This window comes from Ichthyophthirius multifiliis (assembly GCF_000220395.1).
Source record: "Ichthyophthirius multifiliis unplaced genomic scaffold scaff_1120509250986, whole genome shotgun sequence".
Lineage (NCBI taxonomy): Eukaryota > Ciliophora > Oligohymenophorea > Hymenostomatida > Ichthyophthirius > Ichthyophthirius multifiliis.
Genome location: NW_004086311.1, coordinates 3,761 through 27,391, shown reverse-complemented (window position 1 = coordinate 27,391; position 23,631 = coordinate 3,761). Strand labels below are relative to the sequence as shown.

Sequence of the window (23,631 nt, the reverse complement as noted above, 5' to 3'; positions counted from 1 at the left end):
TAATAATATTTGGATACTTTAAATAGTAAAATAAAGATGAATTATAAATAAATAAAACTAGAATAATAAAATAAAAAAGCCCAAAAAAGGAGCTTAAAGTTATAAAGAACTACGAAATTTTATCAAAATAAAGATTAAGAAATAAGTAAAAATGATAGAATTAATAAAAATATAATAATAAAATATTATTAATTAACAAATAAATTCATACATAAATAATAATTTTATTTAATAAAAATATTATAAGTATTATATTATAAAATTTAGATTATAAAAATCAATAAGAAATATTTTATTATTATGATTTATCTAAATTATTAGCATTATAACTTATTATATTGTTAACAAAATCTCCGTTTTTTAAAGTTATAATTCCATCAGAATTATTTTAGAAAACAATTTAATAAATTTATTTATATTCTTTAACAAAATAAATACTAATGTCTTCCAAAAGTTCTTTGGGAAATTCCATACAATCGTTAATATTTGCATAAGGACTTATAATTTAATCAATACCAACACTTTTCGCTCCAATAATTTTAGCCTAAAGTCCCCCGATTTTACAAACATCGCCTAGTAATCCTAATTCTCCTGTCATAGCTAAAGTAGCTGGTATTTAAAATCCTGAAATGAGTGAAATAATTGAAGTACAAATAGCAGTACCAGCTGAAGGACCATCTTTAGGAGTAGCTGCATTTAAGAAATGAACATGAATATTATTTTTCTCAAGACTTTTTTACTATTCCTCATTCAAGTATTAAAAAGCATTTATTTTTGCGATTTTTAAAGATTCCTATAGGACCTATTAAATATTACCTGTAGCTGTAAAAACTCCCTTTGTTTCTTTATCAGAAAAATCGTTGAAAAAAACACATTCTAATTTTAAGACTTCTCCCACAAATCCAGCTACACTTAAAATATTTATAGCTCCAGGCATAAATTTTTGATGAATTCTTTAATTTTTTTCATTATCAAAAGTTGGAGGGCCTAAATATTATAGTAGTATATCTTAAATTTCTTTTATTTTTTTTAAATCAAGGATTTCTATTTCTTTATTTTTTATCATTTATTCATCTAATTCATATATTTCGCCTTCCTTTTTTATTTTTTCACCATATTTTTCTACAAGTGTTACTACGTATTTTCTACATATAGTTTCAAATAATCTTTTTAATCCTCTAACTCCAGGCTCATCATAACACCAATCTTTTTTATTATTATAATTTTATTTTTTATAAAGTATTTACTTTTGATTAAATAAGATATAAAATCAGTATTATATAGAAGAAAATCTGGTTTTAACCCATGTTCTAAAAGAACTTTTGGGAAAATATAATTTTGGGCAATTTAAATTTTTTCTTCTTCTATGTAGGGTGGAATTTCGATAATTTCTAATCTATTTTTGAGTGGTTGGAGTATATTAAGTAGATTATTAGAAGTTAAGATAAAAATAACATTTGAAAAGTCTACTTTTATATCAAGATAATGATCTTAGAAATTGCCATTTTCTTCCGGATTAAGTATTTCCAAAAGACTATAATAAGGATCTGCACCTGAACTTTTTAAAAAAATAAAATAAAAACCTATATTAAATAAAATAAATACTTAGATCTACTAATTTTATCAACTTCATCTAAAATAAATACTGGATTCATAGTCTAGGCTTTGATAAGTTCTTTAATAAAAATTCCTGGTTAAGAATCTATATAAGTTCTTTTATGTCCTTTAAAAAAAGACTTATCAGAAATACCGGCAAAACTAATAAATCTGCTTTCTTTCTTTAATGCTTTTGCTATTGTTTTTGCTATGGAAGTTTTCCCTGTACCTGGAGGTCCTTAAAGAAGAAGAACAAAACCTTTACTTTTTAACTAGCAGTTTCTTATTTAATTAATAGCAATCATTTATATTATTCTTTCTTTAACTTTCTATAAACCGTAAATTTCCTCTTTTAATACTTGTTAAGCATAATTTATATCCCAATATGGTGGTGTATATTTTTACCAAGGAACATTAAATACTTCATCAAGATATGTGTTTACTTTTGAATATTCATTTGAGTTCTTATCCATTTAGGCAAACCTTTATATTTCTAATCTTATTTTTTCTCTTGAAGCTTCTTCTTCTATTAAAATAAGCTTTTCTAAATAACCTTTTATAATTTTTTGGTTTCCTCCCATATTATTATTTTCTCCTGTATTATAAGTTCCTGCAGAGGAATTTTAAAATTGTGCTTTTTCTCCTAAATAAAATTAACGGATGAATTCAGTCGCGTATTTGGCTCTTGCTTAAAATTGCATTCTCATTAGAGAATCGTCGACTTGTTTAAAGTTTTTATTTACCATATCCATTATTTCATGTATTGATTCTAAATGTTATCGAACAAAAAGGATTCTTTCAATTAAATTTTATGTTTCAAGTATTTTTTATATGACAATCATAATATTTTATTTAAAGATATTTTAAAAAATAAAATATGTTGCTTTTAAAACCTGTAAATATTATATAAAATATTTATTTATAAAAAGAAAATTAAAAAATACTTAAAATAATAATTTATCGATTTCTTCAGTATTAATCTTGCTAAGAATTTCGGCATTTAAAATATCAAACTAACCTGAGAGCTCTATTTTTTCATAAGCTAATTATTTTTTGATCAAAGTAAATAAATGCCTTATTATAAAAAGCTCTTTTTCATAATTAAATTTAGTCAAATTTTCCATTAATTCTTGATTATCTTTATAAGGTATTGTAAATGCAAATGTTCCTTATTCTGTTATTTATAATTCTATTATTTTTACTCTATATTATAGTTTTTTTGAATGTAATTCTAATGTGATTTTATCGAAATTTGTTTGTAAATTCATGTATAATTATTATTCGAGAATTTTTTTTACTATCTTATCTATTTATAAACCTATTTAATATATACTATTGCTATCTTCTTATACAAAATATGCTAAATCATAATCTATTTATTTAAGATTTCTTACATTTATATCACAAGGAATTTTTTAATATGGAAATAAAGGAGTTTATGAAAAAAACAATAAATGTTTAGTTGGAGTTATTTAAAGTTCTTTTTATGTTAAGAATTCATCTTTCCAATTTTAAAGAGGAACTATTTTCAAAGCATTCTTTTTTAGGTTTTCTTATTGATTTTAACAAAAATCATATTTAATTTAATTGCTTTAAATTACTTTAAATTAAAAGATTTATATTTTAAAAATCCTAAACATTTTTTTATCAAATTAAATTAAATATATAAAATATTTTGTAAGAAAATAAGTATATTTAATTTAATTTTATATGATTAAAAAATAAATAAATAATCTTTTTATTATTAATTAATATAAAACAAATTAGATGTTAGTAAACTTTTTTAAAAAATTGGAAAATAAAAATAAAAAATTAATATTATTAATAATCAAATAAATAATATGAATATTTTAATTATAATAATTTTTATTATTATTATAATTATTGATATTATTAATAATATAATTATGTAATTATTTATATTGTATTATAATTATAATTTTTGTTATATTATTATTATTATAATTATTTTTCTTAATATAATTATTATTATTATTATTATATTTTTATCATTTTGTTTTATTCTTTTTTATTTATAAATTTTTATTTTAAATTATTTGTGTAATTATATTTTTATTATTTCTTTTGTTATTTTATCAACTTATTTATATTGTTATTTAATCATAATTTTTAATATTTTTTTTTTTATATCTTTATATAAATTATTTTACTATTTTATATTAAATATATATTATAATAATTTATATTTATATTTAATATATTATTATTTTAATATATTTTTTTTTATTATCATATTTATAATTATTTATTAGTATTTTATATTTAAGCTTATATCCTCACAAATTCTTTGCTTAAATAAGGATTTTGATTGTTAAATGGTATAGGATTTAATATAGGATTATGACCATACTATAGTTAATTGTTTTTCCTCTTTTACTCCATCATTATATTATCTAATGAATGACCATAATTAATAGGATTTTAATATTTATTATTTTTTTCTCCAATCTTTTAATATTAACCTAAATTTTGATTACTTTATTACACTAAATTATTTAACGCAGATTTTATTAAAGTGCCACTTTGCTTTCCAAGAATAATTGGACTTCTTTGTTATGATTATGTTTCATCACTATTAAATATACCTTATTACTTTTTTTATCTATCTAAAGTTTATTCTTACAAGACCTCTTTGTTTTGACGAGGAGGTAATTATCCTATTTGAGGTTACCATCCAGGGATCATAGCATATAGACCTCCATCTTATATTTTATAAGCCTTTTTTTTATATAAATAATTAAAAATAAATAAAAATTTACTTATAAATCTAGTCTATTCAAACTTTTTTCGTTTCTAGTCATTCTTTCTTCGTTTTATAATATTATTTATTTTTCTTTATATTATTTATCAAGATATTCTCTATATTTTAATTTTTTATCCATTTCTTCTTTTTGTTTAAACATTTCATATTAATAAAGGTTATTAAGCTAAAAATTAAATTTTTTTTTTTTAATTTGAAAATATAATAAATAATTTTATTTATTTTATGTTAATTAAATTATTTTATTTATTTGATTTTTTTTATTTATATATATTTTTATATTTTTTTACATCATCCTATCTTTCTTTAGCTTATTATTCTTTATTTTGTTTTTCTAATTCTTATTAATATCTTTTTTAAATAATTAAGTTTTAATTATTATATTTATTTTCTAATAACAACTAATTTAAATAATTAATATATAATATTTTATTAAAAAATAATTATATAATATTATTTGAACCTATTTTTATCTTTTTAGTTTTTCGATTTCAGCTTATATTTATTTTTTTTGAGCTTCATTCATATCGTTTGTAATTTTATTTTCAAATTCTTTAAGTTTATTTGTCAAAGGAAGAAAAACATTATTAAAATGATTTTCATGTAATTTTTATTAGTTTTCAGCAGCAAGTTTATAAAACTAAATTTGTAAATTAATATATCCCCTTTTTTATATTTATTTTTTACATTTTTATAATTTTCTTCTTTAGTTAATTCTCTTTCTGCATTCATTTAAATTAAATCATTATACTCCATCTAATTTTATATTTGGTTTTACTTTTCGTTTTATTTTTTTATTGCAGCTCTATCAATATCGCTTAAAATAGAATTTTTTAAATATTCCTATTTTATTAATAAATATATATGATATAATCTTATAATAAAAACTTTATGTTCTTAATTTTTTCTAAATTCTTCATTCATTCTTTCCTTATTAGAATCTAAAAACTTAAAAAAATAAAATAAAAAAAAAAAAAAAGAAACTTTGTTTTCCCAATCTTTTTATTAAATTTTATGTTCATTTTCTTTCTTGCTTATTCATCTTATTATTTATTATAGTATTGCGCCATGTTTTATTAAAGCATTTTCATATCACTTTTATTTTTTGATTCTTCTTCTTAAAATGCAGCTAATTTCTTTAAGTTATCTTCATGTTCACTTTTTTTATTTCTTAGCTCAGCTTGTTTTTATTAAAGCTACCACATTGCTTTCTTTTCTAATTCCGATCTATTTATTTAAAAAATAATTTTATTTAAAAAATATTTTTAATAAACAATAATTCTTTTTGGCGTAAATGATTTATTTCCCATTCGTTATTTTTTATTTCTTCATTAACCTCTGCTAAGTGTCTTTCTACTCCGATCCATTCATTTTTCTTATCGAAATTACTATATGGATATCTTCTTCTAAGTTCTGTATTACTTATTGTATTTGAAGATAAATTATTCCTATATACAATTTATTATTAATCAAATGGTTGAATTTATTTTTCATAGTTATCATTCTAAATTGCTTATTAATATTCTGTATATTACTATGGTTAATGATTAATATTTTAAACCGAATATTATGTAGAGCTTTATTAATTATTTCTCAAATCTTCAATTGGTTTTGAAGCTACTCTTTAATTTTAAACGTGATAATTTTAAGATAATTATTGTTCATTTAATTAATGATTAAAATGTTAGATTTACATTTGTTTTAGTTGCAAATATTATTACTTTTTACTTTATATTATTACTAAAAATCGGTATTAATATTTTTAATTTGTTATATAATATTGCTGACTAAAAAATATATGCTTTTTATAAGTTACAAATAAAATAATAATTTTATTTTAAAAATTATCATCAACTATTTATCTAGACTAAAATATAAATTTTATAATACATAAAAGATGAATAATAAATATCTGAAAAAATTTATAATTTTATTTTTATATTAAATTAAAATTTATTTTATATAATAATATTTTTTATATCATATAAGATAAATATTAATTTTTTTATGATTATATTAAATATAAAAATAAAATTAATATTAAATTTTAATAAAATCAAAATTAAAATATTACTTATAAAAAAACAGAAAAATGATTTCTTTTTAAATTAAAAAAATCAGAAAATAATAATAACCAATAATGGGATAATTTATAGATATTTTTAGAAAAAGTTTATATTATAAAGGGAGAAGAATTTCTTAAAAATTTTCTTGTGTTTCAACTAATTTTTATAATAAAAACCTAAAATTATATGCAATGATATTGAAGAAATATTAGCATAAAAAAATAAAAACAAAAATAAATATAAATATAAATCAAAAAATTTAACAGATAATTCAAATCAATAATAAATTAAAGAAACATTTTAAGTAAATCTAACAAGATAAATATTAGTTTATTTTTAATAAATAAAAAATTAATATATGGCTTTTTTGCCTTAAACTACTTATGGAAATGATTACAAATCAAATTAATTGAACCTCGAAGAAAAAAAATTATAATGCCACAAAATATGAATCTAATTCTTAATATAGAAATATTTTTAGATGAATCAAACATTTAAAGATTAATGCGATGATAAAAGTAATGTAAAAAATTTGAGAATAAAATATTAAATAAAAAAAAAGTTTAATTTTTTTTAGGAAACATAAAAGGCTATATCATATTTTTAAGGATATTAATAGTAAAGAATATGAAGTAAAACTTAAAAAAAGCTAAGTTAGATATTTTTTAATAAAAAAATAATATTTAGAAAGTTTAAGCAATTATAATAATTTTATGAAAAAATTATAATTAAATATTTATATTTTTTTAAAAAACTATTTTATATTCACTAAAAATTTATATTAATTAATTTTATAACATTTTTTTTATATACTTTATTCAACTTTGTTTTTAAAATATTTTTTTATTTAATCTATATAATAAATATCACAATAAAAATAAAATTTAGAAGGATGTCTTAAATACATTTTTAATAAAAAATCAAATTTAATATAAATTGTTTTTAAAACAATAAAAATATTATTATTTAAAAACTAAATATAATTTTTTTATTAGTTTTTATAATTAATTATTACAATAAATATCAGTTAAACAAGCAATTAATAAAAACATATTTAAAATAAAAATTAGCATTAACAATATTAATAGTAATAAATTAATTAAAAAAAAAATACTATCATCATTATAAACAAAATTTTCAATTTTTCGAAAAATATAATAAATAATATATTTTATTTGTATTAAATCGAAATTCTACTTAATTTTTAACATTATTAGCGAATTTATAAGCATCTCTTTAGACATAAGTATCAGTTTCTCTTGTCCATTAATTTTAATATTACCACTATATAAATTATCTTAAATTCTTACCCATACAAGAGGCTCTTTTAAAGAAGATATCGACGAATTCATAAAAAAGTGAATTTTCTTATTTGTATTTTTAACATAGAAATTGTGTTTAGCATCAAAATCAGCGACAATTTTATTTAATAAAACAAAACTTGAGGTATGAGTTACAGAAGATTAATCATCATATATATTAGTAGATTATAATGAAATAAGTAATTTTCTAAATAATTCAGTTTCAATATAAAATCTTATATTGATTATTTAAGGCGCCTTTTCAATTAATTTAACACTTAATTCAGTTTTTAAATTACTTATATCAATTCTAACTTCAAGTTATAATTCTCTACATATATCATCGACTCTATTATCACATTCAATGGTTAAAAGATCTAATTAATATGTATATCTGTATATATGAATTATAGTATTTTTATTAGTAAAATAATCAGAGACATATTATAAAAATAAATTAATTAATATTAAACATTTTAATACTAAACATATTAAATGTAATACATTTATTAAAAAGGTAAAAAATTAATTATATCAATTTAAAAATATAAAATAATAAATCTGAAATAAAAATAATGCTAAAATAATAATTAAAGAAAAATAAATTTAATAAATATATTTTTAATTATATTTATATAAATATATATATCATTGTACTTTATATTTTTTTATTTTATTGAAAAAAATAATTATTAAATAAAAGATTTAATTAATAAATATATTATTTTATAAGATATGATAATAAAATGTATTTATATAAATTTTAATTATGAAAGAATAAATAAATAAATAAATAAATAAATAAATAAATAAATATATGTAATATTTAATTTTATATTTTTTTTTTTTTTAATAAATTTTATATTTTCTATAAATCTTATTTATTATCCTTTATATTTTTTTTACTTTCTTACTTTATAATTTTCCAATCATCAACTATATATTTTTTCATATTTTTATAAACTTCTTAAATAATTAAACATGTCAATATTTTTACACTAAGTATTATACTAAAAATATTTGATTATTCAATTAATATATTATGAGAATTGATTAGACTTTAAATTAATCAAATAATTTTAATAATATTTGAATATAAAACCATATTTATATTCAAAAAAAAAATATTAATATCGGTATTGATAATTTAATTTAATCATTCTAATAGTTATGTTGATTTAATAATTTTAAACTTGAATATATTTATATTTTACCTAAAACGATTTCAAAAAAAAATATAATTAATCTTTTTAATGGTATAAATTAATAAATAAAAAAATTAATTATTAAAAAAAAAAAAAACAGGTTTTTTTCGATAGTTTTTAATGTGATTATTTCTTTAAACAAGCAAAATATATTTTTTTTTATTCATAAAATTTGGTTAAAGATTATAAAAATAAAGCTTTCTTAAAAAATCATTGAATAAATTTTTTTATGAAAATTTTTTAAATTACTACTTCTGTCTTTTTTTTAAATTATGTTTAATGATTTAAAAATGTAAAACTATTCTAAGAAAAATTTGTTTAAACTGAATTAATCTTTCTCATAAAAAATTTCATTGAAGAAAATAATTTAATGATTGAAGATTATCTTTAGTTGATTACTTAGAAGCAACTTAAAATAATATTAATAACCTTAATGCTAAAATTAGAGATTTAAACACCAAAATTAATTAATGAGTTTTTGATAAAATTTCTAAAATTATAGATCCGAAGAAAAATCTGTTGAATTAATAATATTAAATATTTATGATTAGGTAGATTAATATTATTTTAGATTGAAATAAAGGTTTTTAATTTTTATTGATACTATTAATTCTTAATTGAGAGTATCAAGAAATATATTGACGAACGAATAAATTAAATATCTAATAAATAATAATAAATTTAAATAAAATAAAATAATTTATATTATATTACCTTCGTATTTTATTAGTAATTATATATTTTTTATTTATTTATTATCCTATATTAAAAATTTATATATCATAATTACAATATATATTTTTTATTTTTTTTTTAATTATTTAATTTAATCATATATGCTTCTTTATATCTTTATAGATAATACCAAAATAATTTATAAAATTTTAAATCAATCTAATAAAAAGTTTATAAAATTATAAAGAATAAATAAAAATCAAAAAAATATATATAGAATAATTAATTTTTATTTAATAAAATTTAGTTTTACAAATTTCCATAAAAATAAAAATATAATTTTACTTTAATTGTTAGATTTTATATTTATTACATTTATAACATAAAAAATAAAAAATTATTTTTTTAATTTAATATAAAAAAATAAAATTGAAAAAACTTATATAAAAATAAAATAACCAAAATATAACTTACAACAAAAATAAAAATGCTAAAAAATTAAGGATTAATAGAAAGTTTAAGCGCATATAAATTACCTTCTTGCACAGTAGAAGCCCATCATGGAGATCATTAATTAAATGAATTATGTATGGAAGATGGATGTAGTAGTTAGCTTATTCCTTTATGCGCTTTTTGTAAATTTACAACACATAAAAAAAATAAACACGACATAAAACCAATAAAACTAATATTCGGAGAATTGATTAAGGATTTAGATTTTTTATAATAATAATATTATAAGCAAGTAAATGAGGAAGATGAAATTGAAAAAGAACTTAAAAATATTTGCAATTAATTAGCAGCAACTGTAGACAAATGCAATCATATGATTGATCATATTAATTTAAATTTAGAAAAATATAGGTTTTGTATATTTTTATTTGAAAAAAAATATTTTTGTTATTTATAGAGCAATAATTCATAAAGAACCTTATGAAAGGATAGCCATTAGAAAAATTTTAAGAGAAATATTTAAAAGCAACGAAAGTGAAATTGTTATAAGAAAAAGTATTGAAGAAATGAAATAAGTTTTTATTTAAATAATAATAATTATATTAATTATTTTATAAAAACAGTATACTTTAATTAATGAAGATGGATTATTAAAAGTTAATGATTCGATTTCTTTAACAGCTTATAAAGATGCTTACGATAAAACAAACTTATTTATAGCGAGCATGAAATAGCCTTTATAGAATTTATAAGATGTTAGAGGATATTTAGATGTAGGAATGCAATAGTACTTTTTAGAATATGATTCAGAAGATATTATTAGTGAAAAGGGAGGAGGTATTATAAAATTTTATTTATTTTAATTAAATATTTTTAAGAATCATAATATTTAGGAGAATAAGTTTCGAAAATGATAGTTGGATAAGATTTTGGAAAAACTGGAGAACATTAAATAAATCTAGATAAAAGTAAAAATAATAAAGTATATGGATAAGATTAAAGGATTACAAAGAAAGCAGAAAGTATTTTCTTATTAATAATATAATATTTATTTAATAAATTTTATTAATAGGAAAAGCATTATTAGAAAAATCAAGAGATGTTAATTTTTAATTTAATAATTAATTTTTTTTTAATTTAAAACATAATTAAGTAAATCTAAATTTAAATGGATAGACATATAGATGAAGTAAAATTTTAGTTTTTAAATTATTTTAATAGAATAATAAATACGTAAAATTTAATTTTTATAAAAGTGTGATAATAAACATTGCAGCTTTGTTGATGTATTTTTTTATTATTACTTTCATTAATTTTATTAATAGATTGTAAATTATTTTAATTAAGTTTATGTACTCAAACTTATTTTTTTTATAAATTTAAAAAGCCTGTAAATTAAATATTATAAATATATGTAATATTAATTTATTTATTTTGTAAAAAGTATGTAAAGAATATCTCAAGAATATATTTATATTATTATTTATTTTTTTAGAAGGTATGCTTAATTAAATTTTTATATTTATTTATGATTTTTCTAAGATTAAAGTACAGAAATATATATAAATAAATATTATTTAATCATATAAACAAATAAAAATTAGTATGTAAATATATAATTAATTATTGATTCTTGAATTTCATAATTTTTATAGTGGGTAAAAAACAAAACATTTTTTAAATTTTTTTTTTTTTTAATACAGAAAGTAAATTATATTTTTAAAAATTTCTTAAAATTAAATAAATTATTTTAAATAGACAGTAATTAATATAATAGTTAAATTAAATATAATTAAATATTTTTAAAAAATAGTTGGTATACACAAATTTTTTGTTTAATTTAATTTATTTTTAAATAGTGGTTTGTAAGGATAATATATTTTAAAATTTTTATATAAAAATAAATTTGATTATAAATACTATATGTTTTGAAATCAGAAAGTTAAATTTTATTTTTAACGATAAAAATTATTTATAAATTTTATTTAGGAAGTAATAATTTATTCTTAATTTAATTCCAATTATAAAATAAAAAATTATAGAGAGTAAATAATATTTAAAATTAAATATATTTTGGAATTTTTAGACAGTAAAATATAAATTAAAATATTTTATTTAACACATTTTTATTAATATTTTAGGATGTATAAAATCTATAAATATATGTTAAATAAATTATTATAAAACTATAGTGTCCAGCAGGTAAAAAATTAAATTTAGAAATGGAAGGGATTATTCAAGAACTTAGAAGATATTAATGATGCAATCAAGATTTTTTATTAGAAATAAATAAATTTATAATATTTAAAATAAATTATAAAAACTAAAATATTTTAAATATTGAATTAAAATCTTAAATAATATGCGTTTTTAATATTTAATATTTATCATCAAAAAATTATTTAATAAAATTATTATAAAGTGTATTATAATACCATTAATTTCAGAAATATTATTTTTTTCTTTTTATTGTTTTGTAGTAATAAGGTATTATTAAATTTTATAACTTTATTATTAGGTTATATCAACCCCTTATGATTTTTAAAGTAAATTTAAAGAATCTTTATAATCGTTATAATTTCTTTAGGTTTTTTTTATATTATTTTTTAAAATGATATATTTATTTTTAAATTCAATTAAATCTAATAAAAAAATTATTGCTTATGATAATAAATAAAGATAATAAGAAATAAATGGATAAACTATCATCATATCTATTATTTAATATTGAATAAATATTTAAAACTAAGAAACTTAATTTCTAATATAGTTTTATTTTTTAAAAGGAAAAAAATAAATTTTTTAAATAAATGAAGAAAATTAGTATATTACAGTTTTTAAAAAATTATAATTATTTCTATATAATATTCTCAATAAATTTTTTATCATTTTTAAATTTTAGTAAAGTTAAATAATTATAATATTAGAATTATTAAAATACGAAATCGCATTAACATTAATTTTAAAATTATGATGATAAAATAATTAATTAAATCTGTACAGAAAATTTTTATTATTAATAATAAATCAATCATAAATAAAATTATAGTCACAATAGAAATAAGATAACTTATAAGAGGTATTGTTATATCGGATACATCTTCAATAAAATGAATATATCGAAAAATTAATTTCTTTTCATATTATATTTAAGAAAATATATTTTTTTCTTATTTATTTTTATTATAATAATTTTATAAATTACCCACATTTTCTTTTTTACTAGTTTATACTGTTTTTTTATATTATATTTTTTTAAAAAAATCAATTAAAAAAAAAGAAAAATAATTTATAACTTCAATTTAAAATTTATTTATATTATTATATAATTTAAAATATTTTTAAAAAATATAATTGATCTTGTTTAAGTTAACTAAGAGTTTAAAATAAAAAAATCTACTTATTAATTAACTATTAAAATAAAGATTATAAATAGTATAATATTTATTTACATTAATAAATTAACTTTAAATATATTATCTTAGTTTTATTGGATAATAATATTTAATTACATAAAATAAAAGGATAATATTTTTTTTTATGCATTAAATTTACAAAACTAAAATTCAGAAGATTTGATTAGAATTTCATATCTATAAATCTAATTTCTGTGGAAATGCAATGATAAAATACTAACACTTTTTAAATAATTCAAATTTTAAAAAAATTAATTTAAATTTTTTTATAGAATTATGATTTAATTAATTTAATTTCTATTAAATATTACTGTTGCTAACTAAATAATTATTTTAATATACTTATTTGTTAAATTTTCTTCTTAAATTATCAAAAATTCCTATCATAAATTGAAAAATTGCAATATTTTTTACATATAAATCAGTTTCTTATTGTTAAATATTTTTATTTAAATATAAAATAAACAATATAAAAAAGTAGAGAAAAAACGGATAATGCCTTTTATTTAGTTATAAAAAAAAATTATAAATATTAATATTTTAGATTTTTAGGTCTATTATCGTTTCTTTTTTAATTATTATTTCTGTTATATTGATTTCGACTTTTATATTTTCTATGATTTTAAGAATTATTTTTATTGTTAAATTATTTCATCTTTGAAATAATAGATTAGATTTTATGAAAATTATATTCGCAATATTTTTTTTATACTTTGTTAATTCAATTTTTATAATAACATAATTTTTATTAAAAATTCCAATTTAATAAAAAAAGTATCACTAATTGAATAAAACAGTTAAAATTATTATTTACTTATTTTGACCTAAGTTTACAAAAATTTATATTAATGATTTACAATTACTAAATTAAAAAATAATATAATTTTTATGATTATTATTTTTTAACCACTATAAAAAATTATTATAGTTTTTAAATATAATTTCTTATTAAATTTTCATTTATAAATTGAATGTTGTTATATATTTAAATTATAAATATTTTTTCTTTTTTAGTTTTATTTTATAAAATTACAAAACTTAAGGTTTTTAAATAATAACTATGATTTCTTAAAAATAAAATAAAATTTTATATATAATTAATTAGTTGATTTATATAAGAATTAACATATAAAATAAAAAAGTAAGTATTATATATCTAATGAATATATAATTATAAATTTTTATAATATATTAGAATTATTTTTATTTTTTATAAAATAAAAAAAAATTAATAATTATTAATAAATATATAAATTAATTTAAATAAATATAAAGTATAAAATTAAATTTAAAGAAAATATTTAATAAATTAAAATGATAAAATTATTAATAAAAATAATGAAAAAATTAAAATATTAATATCGAATTTATTTATAAAAAATATAATTATAAACATAAATAAGATATGTAAAAATAAATATATAATTAAATTAGTTAGAAATAAAAATATACAAGAATAATAAATATATTAAATATAAAAAAATTATTTTATAAGCATATTTATATATGGTATTTTTTTAAATAAAAATAATTTTATTAAAAATTAAAATTTAATATATAAAAAAAATATATATAAAAATTGAAAATATTATAAATATAATATATTTTAATTAATATATTAAATAAATTAAAAATATAAATTAAAATATATATAATATATTTAATAAAATATATATATACATATATATAAATTTTAATATTATACATAATTTTTTATAATATATTTCAAACATTTTTTAGTATATACTCTGTTATTTATTCAGCATTTAAATGAACCATTTAATGTTCTCCTTTTTTAATTTAATAAAAATGAGAACAATTTTTTTTTTCTTATATTATTCTTTTTGCTCCTTCCCTACACATCCAATCTTATTCTCCATATATGAAATGTGTTTCAAAAGGTAATTTTTATATATTACTATTTTATTTAAAATAATCATCTATAATTTCTTCCATAGAATAAAAAGCTGACATTTTTGGAAATCTTAATAAATAAAAAATTGATTTTTCGCTGCTATTAGGAAGTTTTCTGCAATATTTTATATATTCGTTCCATTTATTTCTTATGTTTTCTTATATTTATTATTATATTAATTTTTTTATATAAATCCTTATTATCATATTACTTGGATAGTACCATTAATTATATATATCATAAAATGATTGTTTTTTTTCCCACATATTTTAGAAAACAATATACCCTATTTTTTGGTAAAATGTTAGTTTTTCTTTTGTTTCTTTTTCAAATTATTAATTTTCCTTTTCAGATTTTTTAGTTGCTCCCATAGGTGATAATAATATTAGGTTTTCTACATTTTAAGGATATTTCAGAGCATAATTTAATGCCATATAACCTCCAAAAGAATGACCTACTAAAACCAATTTATCTTATTTTTTTATTTTTTATCTCCAAAGTTCTAATGATTCAACAAAAAATTCTATTGTTTCTTTTATATCGTTTATTTCATATTTAGGACGAGATGATAATCCCATTCCTAGTAAATCTAATGCATATGTATCGAATTTAAAGCTTAGATCTTTTATCATTTTATAATAGCTTAAACTTGTATTTCCATATCCATGTAATAATACTATCGTTTTCATATTTTAGTCTTTTAGTGAATCTTATTTTAAGTTTATAGTGTGAATATGTTAATGTTCATTAAAGCCTTATAATTATATTTCTACATCATATATTTTTGGGAAAAAGTCTAAGCATTCATATATTTCAGATTCATATGCCAAAGCAGTTTTGTAATATTAATTTTCATCATTTGTTGCTTAATTACCAAGTATTGTTGTAAATTATACCATTTTTTTCTAATTTAAATTTAATTGTATATATCAGGTTTTAATTTTATTTTAAAAAAATACAGGTAATTAAATTAATCTATATTTAAATTAATTATTAATTTATATATATGTAATTTTATATTTATTTATATCATTTTATTTTGTAGTATTTATATTTATTTTTTAAATTTTTCTACATTAATATATATATAATATAATAAAATACTTTTAGTTTTATTCTAAAATAATAAATTATTACTATTCTTTTATTATTATTGTTTAATAATCAATATATAATAAAAAATATATATATTATAAAAATATTTTTTTTATTTAAATAATTAATTAAAAAGAATAAAAAATAATTTTGTTTTTATTATATTTTAACTAATTGTTTTTAATCTAATAATTTTATATTTTTTCTGTTTTTTTTTTAAAAAACTAAAAATCAAAAAAAAAAATACTTTTATACATTTTTCTCGTATTTTATTTTTTGATATAGTCTTTTAAAATAAAATATATTTAATTTAATTTTTTTTGTAATTCTATTTTATTTTTAATTAAATTTAAGTCATATATTTTTATTTTATTCATAGTTATTTTAATTTATATTATAGAATTTTAAAATATAAAATATAATTATCATAATTCCTCTTTTTTTTCTTTTTTTAGCTTAATTTAAGCCACAATAACTGTTATATCATCACTTTTACCTCCATACGTTCTTATACCGTTTGTCCATGCTTTTTTTGAAAACGGAGAGTTGTAATTTCTTTTATAATTAATTATTTCATTAATATATTAAAATATATATTATTATATATTTATTTAAATTTTAAATAAGGATTCTATTATTTATATAGAATTATATAAATATTATATATTTTGTTTTTATTTATAGTTTTTAATATATTTAATTTTTTTCTATTACTTACAAAATATTTTTAATTTTATTTTATGTAAATATTTTTAAAACATTATTATTATGTAAATGCTTTATTTTTAAAATTAACCAAAATTAAGTATTTAAAATATAAAAGTTGATTATTAATATTTATTTAATTGCATTCAGATATAATATTATATATTTTAATTAATACTAATTTATTGAAAATTCAAATGCACTTTATGCAATTTTATCTGCTAGATTATTTAATTAATTAGAGCTCATATTTTTCTTCCCATTATTTTCAATTATATTTTTTATTTAATTCATATCTAAATTATCGAATACCCTAATAATTTAATAAAATATACATTATGAAAACAAGAAAAAATACCCATCGGAGGCTATAACTAATATATCATTATGCTATATTTAATGCTTAAATTTAACACTAGCTTAAGGATTGTCTCCATTTTCTTCTACACCTAACTTTATATTATTATATAATAAAACATTTAAAAGATCTTACTTGAAATGGAAAATTAAATGATTTTTATTATTCTTCGAATTCAAAAATAATATCTAAATATTATTAATTGTATCTAAATATCATATAACCTGAATCACCTATATATGAAGAATATATATAGTTTTCTACTTAATCAATTGTAATCAATACTAAAGTACTATTTTTTATAGTTTATTTAAAAACTATATGAAAAATTTAATTTACCTACTACCTAAATATTAAACTGTTGGTTATACATTTATAATAAGATCTTTTGGATTGTTTTAATATTTTTTTTCATTTTGTAAGTATAATTAGCCCAAGCTTATTATTTTAGAATACATTTTTATATTTTTATTTTTTTTAATTATTGTTGGAATACTTTTGGCACAAAGTTCTAGAATATATTGACGGATCAATCCCTTGTTCTTACCAACCTCCAACACCGTCAGCAACTGCCAATAGTCTTTTTTATAAATATTTATTTTTTAATAGATTTATTTTTTTTATATAAACTTTGAATTTGCATAATAGGCATCTTCACCTCCTTTTGCTTATTTTTAAGGATGAGGAATTACTTTTACTCTTTTTTTTGGTTAAATATTTTTAATTATAAATCTATAATTTTTAATTATAAATTTAATTATACCCATATTCAAAATAATTTAAATTTTGCTAAGTTTAAACTAATATTATTAGAAGAAAACAAATGGAAAATAATTTCATGTTTTATATAAAAATTAAAAATATTTATTGTTTGCTTTATTTTTATGTGAATATATTTTAATTTTAATTAAAAAAAGAGAAAGTCAAAGAAAAAAAATAAATTAAAACAAGGGTAAAAAAAAAAAAAAGAAAAAAAAAAAAAAAAAAAAAAATCTAAAAATAATATATTAAAATATAAATAATAATAAATAAAAAAAATTATAAAATAAAAATAATAAAAAAAAAATGACACACAGCTACGGTTATAGAAGATAAACAAGAAAAAAATTTGCAAAAGCTTTCAAGACAAAAGGACATTTAAGAATTTCCAGATATCTTACAACATATAAGATTGGAGAATATGTAGATATTCTTGTTGATGGTTCAGCCCACAAAGGTATGCCATACAAATTATATCACGGAAGAACTGGACGTGTTTTCAATGTTAACCCTAGATCAGTCGGTGTTATTGTCCACAGAAAATGGAATGGCAGATATATTGAAAAAAGAATTAATGTTAAAATTGAACACGTTAGACCTTCTAATGTTAGAATTGCTTTGGCTAAGAGATATTAAGAAAATGATAAAAAAAAATAAGAAGGAAATAAAAGTGGTAAGAGAATTTCGACTAAAAGACACCCTGAATAACCCCATGAAGAAGTGCATATTAAAGGAGTTGTAAACTTTTAACACCCTAAAGTATTCAGAGAAGTTTTTTGAGAAATTATTTATTTAATAAAAATAAATACAAAAGAAAAAGAGATTAAATAATAAAGTTTATTTTTTATATATTAACTTTTGTATTTCGTTTGATTTATGTTATAAGAAGTATTAATATTTAAATTTCTATTAATTATATTATAAAATAAATTATATTTATTAATATATATTTTATGATTTTTTTTTTAATTTTAAATATTATTTTTATTCTTTGTTAATTTTATTTTATTTTTTATAATTCCAATAAATATAATATTCATATACAAACTTTTTATTATTATTTTTATTAATAAATTTTATATATATAATAAAAAAATGATCAATTATCTAAAAAATACTTATTTCCTTTATTTATTATTAAGAGTTTAAATTCTTTTATTTAATACTAATATTTAAATAACAACTATATTTTAAAATTGTTTAAATTTATAAACAAAATTGTATTAATTAATATTTTTAGTTCTAAAAAGTTATATTTGAAAAAAAATTTAAATATTTTCAATATAATATTTATTCTTTAAAAATTATAAGTTATTCTAATTAAGAATTTTTAAATATTATAGTATTTTAATAATTAAAATAAATACAAACTATTTTAATATAAATATTTTGCTTTTTATAAACAAAGAATAAATAATAATAATATTTATATTATAATATAATAACTTTTAATCATAAAATTTTATTTATTACATTGTTAAAATATATAATAATATTTCTTTTAATTATTTTTAGATCAATTATTTTCTCCTAATAACAATTCTTTTGCTTAATTAATTTTTGATGCAATTAAAGCAGAACCCTCTGTTCAAACAAATAAATTAAAATAAAATAAAATATTTAATACTATTATCTGGATGATTAGTAATCATAAGCTTTCTATGTCTATTTCTAATTTCGTCAGGTGTAGCATTTTACTTAACATTTAAAATAAGACCAGCTTCTCTTCTTGTCATTTCAGGTAGAAAGCCACCTCTAAATTATAATTTAGTTTAAATCAATCTTGTTAAAGTACCACTTCCAATAAGTTTAGGAAGCTATCTTGCAGCAGCCATACCAACTATAGAAAAATATTTAAATATGATAATAATATTTTTTAATTACTTAAACCAGGCATCATTAGAATTAAAGTCCAATTAAACCATGTATAAGTACTATGGTACATTTAATAATTTTCCATTTTTGTGAAAAAATTATCTCGTTCAGGAATACCAGTTCTTACAAAAGTAAAGTAAATAGGATCAAATTCGTCCCAAGTTTCTTAAAATAGTACTCTTCTTAATTTTGGATTTTAAACTCCTTATAAATCACGTTTGTCATCATCTCCACCATATTTTTAATCTTCTGGAAGAACAAATTTTTTTGGCATATCTTCATCCCATTTAGCAGCTTTGGAAAAACTAATTTTATCATCTTCATCATCATCATAAAAATATGTCCAAAATTTTAAAAAACTGTACCATGGGTAACCTTTTTCTTTATATAAATCTATTCTTTTTTGTGTTTGTGCATATTCTTCTAAATACATCTCGTGCATTTCTTGCCATGTTATTTTTCGAGCTTCTTTTATCTCTTCAACTAATTCGGGATGTAATTTATAATAATGTTTGACATATTCTTTATATGGCATTAATTAATGAACTTCTTTCATCCTTTATTTATTGATTTCTGCTTATTTATATTTTTATTCAATATAATCTTTTCTAAGTTTGTTTCCTAATTCAGTAGATTCGAATTCACGTATATTTTAAAAATCCTTTGCTTCTTCAACTTTTTCGAAATTTATCGTAGAAACTTATTCATCTTATTAAGGTTATTTTTCTTCTTTTTATTTAGATTTTCCTTGTAAACCTACAGCTCTTTTCAAAAATTTTATTACATATGTTTGGGGGTCATAATATTCAAGTTTAGTAAAAAATTCATCCATTTTCTAATATCTTTATTAAAAGGGTATAAAAATAAAATATAAATTAAAAAGAAAAAATTATTTTATAAAATTTTTTAATAATATAATAATTTTAATAATTTAGATATACAAATGAATATTTTTTATTAATTGTATTTAATTTTTTGTGATTTATTTTAAATAATATTTACTTTTAATTAGAATTCATAGTAAAAAAAATGTCAAAATAAAAAGTAGATTATTTAGATAAATATGAAGAGATAAAATAAATTGGATAAGGAACTTAAGGTAGTGCAATTTTAATTTTAAATAAGAAAACAAAAAAACAATACATTGCAAAATAAATAAGCTTGAATGGAATAACAGAAAGAGATAGCAAATAAGCTTTTCAAGAAGTTAAAATAAATTAAAAATAATGATGAAATAAAAAAATATATATATAAAATAAAATAAAAAAAAGTTAAAATTATTAAAGCTAATGAAGCATCCTAATATAGTTAAATTCATAGAAAGCTATTTAGAAAAAGAAAGAATTATTATAATTATGGAATATTGCGAATTAGGAGATTTGTAAAAACTAATAAAAGAAAAAGATTAAAATAAATAAACTTTTAATGAAAATCAAATTTGGCATTGGTTTATTGACTTAGCTTAAGCTCTTAAATTTATTCACTAAAAAAGAGTTCTTCATAGGGATATAAAATCAAGCAATATTTTTATAACAAAGAATAATAGAGTTAAAATAGGTGACTTCGGAATTTCTAAATAACTTAGTAGTACTTTCGAGCATGCTAATTCATTAGTTGGTAAATCATAAAAACAAAATTAATTTTTTTATTATATTTATAAATATTCAGGTACCCCTTATTATTTATCTCCTGAAATTTGTTAAAATAAGCCTTATACTTATAAATCAGATATATGGGCATTAGGATGTATTATTTTTGAATTATGTGCATTAAAAGTCTATTTTTTAAAAAATAAAATTTTGTATTTTTTTTTATTCAAAATAAAAGCCTCCATTTTAGTCAAATAGCTTAATGAGTTTGATAAGTATAATAGTAAATGAATAACCTGCTAAAATATCTTATGCTTATTCATAGAGTCTTTAAAATTTTATAAAATCTATGTTAAAGAAAGTCCCAGAATAAAGACCTTCAGCTAATGATATATTAAAAAATTAAATAATTTAAAACACAATGGAATAATTTTTGTTTTAAAACAATAAATAATATTAATAAAAAAAATAAACTAAATAATCGAATGTTAATAGTAATGAATAAACCAAACCTTAAATTTAAACTTAATTAACCGACACATTACTTAGTGAAACAATTAGATCTTAAGAATATAATAGCGATTAAGAAGATTAATAATTTAATAATGAATTTGATTTTAATTAATAAACATAAGTATCTATGTTTATAGAAGGGTATTTATAATTTTTTATTTTTATTTTTTAATATTTTTTTTTTTAGAAATAATATCAAAGATAATGTTAATATTTTATATATTATTATTATTTGTAATATTATTATTTTATTCATAAAAAAAGAAAATGATTTAAAGGAAATAAAGTAATTTTAGTAATAATGAAAAATAATATTAAGATGATTTTGAAGAATATCTTGAAGAAAATAATGATTCTTATTTTAATTTTGATATGACAGATGAAAGTGAATCTGATAATGATGAGTTGGATTAAGTTATGGATATTTTCTAAAATGAACTATAAGAAAAAAAACAAACAAACTATCAATTTCAATAATTATCATGTAATTTTTTTTTTTATTTTTTTACTTTAATAATAAAAATAAAATATAATTTAATTTAATATTTATAAAATGCTTATTAAAAATATATTAGAAATAAAGGAGGAAGAGAATACATTAAATTAAAGTTAATAGGATAATAATAATTATATATGATAATATAAAAAATAAAAAAAGATATTATATAATATATAAATATAATTGAAATAGAAAATATATATTTATATATTTTTATTAAAAAATAATAATAATTTTATATTTATTTTATTATTTTTTAATTAATTATATTTTATATTTTCTACTTAATATTTATAAATCAATTAATATCATAAAAAATATTTAATTATTTTTATTCTAATAATGTTTTTTTGAAATAGATATTATTTTTTCTTATCAAATTAGTAGGGAACTAAAATTAATATAAAGAATTTTTATTAAAATATTTATTAAATTATTTTTATTATAAATTAAAATATTAATTATAAAATATAGTTAAGTTTTAAAAAGATTATTTCTTTTTAATCATTTTACAATAAATAAAAAGAATATGGGTGCATTATTTAATGTTATATATTCAAATTTAGTATTTATGCTTTATATATCTTCAGCAAATGCAGGATTGGGAATTATAAGTTAAATATTTGATTAAAAAGAATATTTTAATTTAGGAAATACATCTTTATTTATAAAATATTTTATATCAATTATAAATAGTATATTAGCTCCTATGTATATTAAAAAATTGTCTTGGAATTACGTATTTACTTTAGGTTCCTTAGGTTATGTATTTTTTTTATGTTAAGGTATTTTGGTTTGTAGCTGTAAAACTAAAACATAATATTTTTAT

General features: G+C 16.3%; 9 protein-coding genes across 9 annotated transcripts in view, besides 29 other annotated features; 3 read left to right on the top strand and 6 right to left on the bottom strand. All coding sequences in view use genetic code 6, as the record gives it.

The window, feature by feature from the left end:
- Window positions 1-277: 277 nt before the first annotated feature.
- On the bottom strand, window positions 278-2,371 carry IMG5_124880 (hypothetical protein; the record flags this gene model as incomplete). The annotated part of the gene is made up of 3 exons (XM_004032260.1): window positions 1,606-2,371; window positions 1,248-1,558; window positions 278-1,206 (listed from the first exon to the last, which is right to left on the bottom strand). The coding sequence occupies exons 1-3, from the start codon at window positions 2,346-2,348 to the stop codon at window positions 278-280; spliced, it is 1,983 nt and encodes a 660-aa protein (XP_004032308.1). The 5' UTR covers window positions 2,349-2,371.
- A 1,071-nt stretch (window positions 2,372-3,442) lies between these two features.
- Window positions 3,443-3,595: a microsatellite.
- Window positions 3,450-3,595: a microsatellite.
- Window positions 3,463-3,598: a microsatellite.
- Window positions 3,599-3,622: 24 nt separating this feature from the next.
- Window positions 3,623-3,651: a microsatellite.
- Window positions 3,652-3,672: 21 nt separating this feature from the next.
- Window positions 3,673-3,720: a microsatellite.
- Window positions 3,721-3,739: 19 nt separating this feature from the next.
- Window positions 3,740-3,792: a microsatellite.
- Window positions 3,758-3,835: a microsatellite.
- Window positions 3,799-3,843: a microsatellite.
- A 3-nt stretch (window positions 3,844-3,846) lies between these two features.
- IMG5_124870 (hypothetical protein) lies at window positions 3,847-4,670 on the bottom strand (the record flags this gene model as incomplete). Its single annotated transcript, XM_004032259.1, has 3 exons — window positions 3,847-4,079; window positions 4,203-4,335; window positions 4,377-4,670. 3 exons carry the CDS (start codon window positions 4,668-4,670, stop codon window positions 3,847-3,849), a joined length of 660 nt encoding a protein of 219 aa, XP_004032307.1.
- Window positions 4,590-4,667: a microsatellite.
- Window positions 4,671-5,298: 628 nt separating the features above from the next.
- On the bottom strand, window positions 5,299-6,074 carry IMG5_124860 (hypothetical protein; the record flags this gene model as incomplete). Its single annotated transcript, XM_004032258.1, has 2 exons — window positions 5,299-5,605; window positions 5,653-6,074. The coding sequence occupies 2 exons, from the start codon at window positions 6,072-6,074 to the stop codon at window positions 5,299-5,301; spliced, it is 729 nt and encodes a 242-aa protein (XP_004032306.1).
- Window positions 5,609-5,659: a microsatellite.
- A 2,132-nt stretch (window positions 6,075-8,206) lies between the features above and the next one.
- Window positions 8,207-8,253: a microsatellite.
- Window positions 8,254-8,521: 268 nt separating this feature from the next.
- Window positions 8,522-8,561: a microsatellite.
- Window positions 8,562-9,005: 444 nt separating this feature from the next.
- Window positions 9,006-9,040: a microsatellite.
- Window positions 9,007-9,044: a microsatellite.
- A 5,982-nt stretch (window positions 9,045-15,026) lies between these two features.
- Window positions 15,027-15,087: a microsatellite.
- Window positions 15,065-15,146: a microsatellite.
- Window positions 15,117-15,146: a microsatellite.
- Window positions 15,140-15,183: a microsatellite.
- Window positions 15,184-15,219: 36 nt separating this feature from the next.
- IMG5_124850 (hypothetical protein) lies at window positions 15,220-16,242 on the bottom strand (the record flags this gene model as incomplete). The annotated part of the gene is made up of 2 exons (XM_004032257.1): window positions 15,621-16,242; window positions 15,220-15,284 (listed from the first exon to the last, which is right to left on the bottom strand). The coding sequence occupies exons 1-2, from the start codon at window positions 16,096-16,098 to the stop codon at window positions 15,220-15,222; spliced, it is 543 nt and encodes a 180-aa protein (XP_004032305.1). The 5' UTR covers window positions 16,099-16,242.
- A 136-nt stretch (window positions 16,243-16,378) lies between these two features.
- Window positions 16,379-16,439: a microsatellite.
- A 137-nt stretch (window positions 16,440-16,576) lies between these two features.
- Window positions 16,577-16,611: a microsatellite.
- Window positions 16,612-16,808: 197 nt separating this feature from the next.
- Window positions 16,809-16,855: a microsatellite.
- Window positions 16,856-16,863: 8 nt separating this feature from the next.
- Window positions 16,864-16,904: a microsatellite.
- A 25-nt stretch (window positions 16,905-16,929) lies between these two features.
- Window positions 16,930-18,407, bottom strand: IMG5_124840 (t-cell activation protein phosphatase 2c, putative; the record flags this gene model as incomplete). Its single annotated transcript, XM_004032256.1, has 8 exons — window positions 16,930-17,059; window positions 17,388-17,522; window positions 17,568-17,662; window positions 17,703-17,859; window positions 17,907-18,005; window positions 18,064-18,147; window positions 18,198-18,266; window positions 18,331-18,407. The coding sequence occupies 8 exons, from the start codon at window positions 18,405-18,407 to the stop codon at window positions 16,930-16,932; spliced, it is 846 nt and encodes a 281-aa protein (XP_004032304.1).
- Window positions 18,150-18,187: a microsatellite.
- Window positions 18,408-18,521: 114 nt separating the features above from the next.
- Window positions 18,522-18,559: a microsatellite.
- Window positions 18,524-18,634: a microsatellite.
- Window positions 18,555-18,602: a microsatellite.
- Window positions 18,562-18,634: a microsatellite.
- Window positions 18,606-19,238, top strand: IMG5_124830 (hypothetical protein; the record flags this gene model as incomplete). Its single annotated transcript, XM_004032255.1, has 1 exon — window positions 18,606-19,238. A coding segment is annotated over one exon (501 nt), but the record flags the coding sequence as incomplete, so codon positions are not given.
- A 604-nt stretch (window positions 19,239-19,842) lies between these two features.
- Window positions 19,843-21,033, bottom strand: IMG5_124820 (hypothetical protein; the record flags this gene model as incomplete). The annotated part of the gene is made up of 3 exons (XM_004032254.1): window positions 19,843-19,910; window positions 19,954-20,166; window positions 20,211-21,033. 3 exons carry the CDS (start codon window positions 21,031-21,033, stop codon window positions 19,843-19,845), a joined length of 1,104 nt encoding a protein of 367 aa, XP_004032302.1.
- A 197-nt stretch (window positions 21,034-21,230) lies between these two features.
- On the top strand, window positions 21,231-22,574 carry IMG5_124810 (protein kinase domain protein; the record flags this gene model as incomplete). The annotated part of the gene is made up of 4 exons (XM_004032253.1): window positions 21,231-21,407; window positions 21,473-21,818; window positions 21,870-21,976; window positions 22,029-22,574. The coding sequence occupies 4 exons, from the start codon at window positions 21,231-21,233 to the stop codon at window positions 22,572-22,574; spliced, it is 1,176 nt and encodes a 391-aa protein (XP_004032301.1).
- Window positions 22,460-22,489: a microsatellite.
- Window positions 22,505-22,555: a microsatellite.
- Window positions 22,575-23,331: 757 nt separating the features above from the next.
- The window catches only part of IMG5_124800 (major facilitator superfamily protein, putative), a gene marked incomplete at both ends in the record, with an annotated part of 348 nt that continues 48 nt past the window's right edge, over window positions 23,332-23,631 (top strand). Inside the window, 2 exons of the mRNA XM_004032252.1 lie at window positions 23,332-23,416; window positions 23,507-23,631. The exon at window positions 23,507-23,631 is cut by the window's right edge and continues 48 nt beyond it. Of these exons, the coding sequence (XP_004032300.1) occupies window positions 23,332-23,416; window positions 23,507-23,631 (210 nt within the window). The remainder of the gene's footprint in view (window positions 23,417-23,506) is intronic.